The 2,915-nt window shown below is 33.1% G+C and overlaps 1 protein-coding gene across 1 annotated transcript; it reads left to right on the top strand.

Moving 5' to 3' along the window:
* The first annotated feature begins 451 nt into the window (after positions 1-451).
* Tsp_12625 (cyclin G-associated kinase) lies at positions 452-2,834 on the top strand. The gene is made up of 9 exons (XM_003370527.1): positions 452-578; positions 1,417-1,535; positions 1,588-1,696; positions 1,770-1,909; positions 1,970-2,095; positions 2,168-2,257; positions 2,320-2,386; positions 2,513-2,638; positions 2,695-2,834. Exons 1-9 carry the CDS (start codon positions 452-454, stop codon positions 2,832-2,834), a joined length of 1,044 nt encoding a protein of 347 aa, XP_003370575.1.
* The last annotated feature ends 81 nt before the right edge of the window (positions 2,835-2,915 follow it).

Genomic DNA, 2,915 nt, shown 5'->3' with positions numbered 1-2,915 from the left:
TACAGTACGACTCGGTTAGTTCATTAAAGCATGGCCATTCGGCATAAATATAAGTACAGTTGGAACTCGGTCAATTCCAGTTACCTTCGTTTCAAAGTCCGTACTGTAAACATATGGAAGAAAAAAATTTTTAAGCATGTTATTGTCGATTTTCTTCTTATAATTGTAGTGGTAACTTTGACTTTTTTCCCAAAATGTTAATTTGTGTTGTTTAATTTATGCAATTCGATAGTTGTTGAATTTTCATTGTTGGTATTCAATTTTTTCATGGGGTGATTGTATTTCATTGCTTGCCAAGTTCACCAATGACAAATAAAGTTTCCAATGACGTAACTAACGCGACATGCTTATGACATGTGCAATAATTTCATATTTTATGTTGGTCAAATTCTGTGCTTGAGTTATTATTCATTTTCGTTTTTTTGCGACAGAATTTTCGTGAACTGCAGCCATGGAACTGTTTCGGAATGCGTTGAATTACATTAATTCTTCCTCTGATCAGTCGGACGATGATTTTGTTGGCCAAACGGTAGTAATCGGTTCCGAACGACTGCGAGTCCGTCAAAGAATTGCTGAAGGTAATTTGAGATATTTCCTTTTTTTGCTAATTTACATTTAATTATCCAGCAACTTTACTTCGAGGTTAAAACTTTTCTTTTATAGCTTTTCTCCACAAAATAGGCAAAATATGTTTGCATGATCAAGTGAACGGTTTAATAGCCATAAAAGGATGTGTTTATCTTAGTTGAACATTCACGTTGTTGAGTCTATTGAACAATCAATTTTATGTGAGCGAAAGCGATTAGAATCGATTTAATGTTCCGTTTGATTCAGTTTGAATTGATCTTTTTGTCCATATCAGAGAATTATTTATTTGACTCTGTATGCATTCAAAATTGAAATTAATTTCATTTTCATCTTGAAAAAATCCGCTTTATTATTTAACAGATGTATAGATGTTCTTTTATTTCTTATGATTGATTTTTCAAGCAGAAGTGAACTTTTCAATTTTGAACTTTTGCCCTCAACTTTTATTCTTTTCATACTGGGGGCTTTCGTTTGAACGAAGCATTTTTGAAACTTGTTTTACAGTTGTACACAAGGTGTTTTGTTGAATAATCATTTTTTATTTCACAATGTACTATTGCTAATTTGCCCGTTTTGGTTGTCAACAATGTTTAAACTGAAAATTCAGTATCATACGCTGTTTGCGCTGTAACTCTATAGGCATTTCAAAATTGTAATATGATAATTTTATGAAAATTATCTTTTTTTTCAATATTTCATTTTATTTAAAAAAACTTTTAATGACAAGTATTAAATTTTAAATTGTCAATATCTTGTTGATTGAAATTTAATTTTTTTAGATGGAGCATCTTTCGTATTTCATATAATAATTAGTATGATTTTATTCAGGCGGGTTTGGATTCGTTTACGAGACAGCAGCAGAAAACGGAAAGCAATATGCATTGAAAAGAATGTTTGCTGGTGACAAAGAAAGTTATAAAACAATCAACCGAGAAATATGCATTCTGGTATTCAAATGAAGTCGAACCGTTGTTTTTGTATTTTGCATATCAAATTTAGAAATCGGTATCTGGTCACGAGAATATTATTCAGTTTGTTGCAGCTGCATCAGAAAATTCCCAAGCTGCTCGTCGTTATGAATTTCTCATTCTGACCGAACTGTGCACAGGTATTATGCATACAAACGTATATATTGGTTGTCATTATGAAGCTGTTGTTGTTTTTTGATTTTTTTAAACAAGGTGGGCCGCTGTTGAACCATTTGCGTGGTCGCCAAAAGCCGTTTGAAATGTGCGAAATATACCCAATTTTTTATCAAGTATGCAAAGCTGTCAAACATTTGCACTGCCGTTCTGATCCTGTGATTCATCGAGATTTGAAGGTTTGTTTAAACTGTCTCAATTTTATTCAAAGTGTAATTTTTGTTTTTAATTTTGTACAGATTGAGAATTTACTTTTGGATCACAAAGGAACAATAAAGTTGTGCGATTTCGGCAGTGCTACGACAGAGTGTTATTATCCAGATTCATCGTGGTCGGTGCAAAAAAGGGATGCGTTAGCTGAGGAGGTGTGCTTATGGAATTAATAATCAGTTGAGTCTAACATTAAAAGTTATGTTTTTTTTTTATTTCACGAATAGCTGAAAAAATTTACAACGCCAATGTATCGCGCACCAGAAATGTTAAATTTATTCGACGATTATCCAATTAATCAAAAGGTTGACATTTGGGTAAGCTATGGAAAAAAAAGATGATGGTTGAATAATTGTTAAAACTGGGCATTTATTTTCAGGCTTTGGGATGTATTTTGTACTATTTATGTTACATGGAACATCCGTTCGAAGACAGTGCTACGTTGCGTATTTTGAATGCGAAGTTTAATTTTCCAGAAAACGACGAACGTTGCGCAATTGCTCATCCGTTAATATGTGAGAATAAAAGAATAGATTGAAAATTTATTATTTTTTTGAACGGTTTTTTTTCAGGCAATTTAATTCAACCAAATCCGAACAACCGGTGGGATATTGTCGCTTTGATTGAACAATTGCGACAGTCTGCTGAAGTGTACGGTATTGATTTGCAGGCTAGAGCAGATTTGTTCCCCACAAATGGTTAAGCGAGCTGTAGTTGTTTGGTTGTTGTTTTGATTTAATTGGTCTGCGTTTAGTGAAATCAGTTTCAACGCCAGTTATGGAAAACAACAGTTCTACGACAAACATGTTGGAATCGTTGAAAGGTCAGGCTGGATCGATATTGAAGAATATACGCGATACGTCCACAAGAATGAGAAATTCAATACAAAAGTAGAGTGGTGGGATTTTTTTTTCTTCATTATTTTGATTTTCTCATTGCCCGATTTTATGGGTGGGATAATTTGATTTTTTCAGC

The sequence above is a fragment of the Trichinella spiralis genome, assembly GCF_000181795.1.
Source record: "Trichinella spiralis strain ISS 195 chromosome Unknown Scfld612, whole genome shotgun sequence".
Lineage (NCBI taxonomy): Eukaryota > Metazoa > Nematoda > Enoplea > Trichinellida > Trichinellidae > Trichinella > Trichinella spiralis.
Note: the sequence above shows the minus strand (reverse complement) of the source record. Positions and strands in the feature narration are given on the sequence as shown.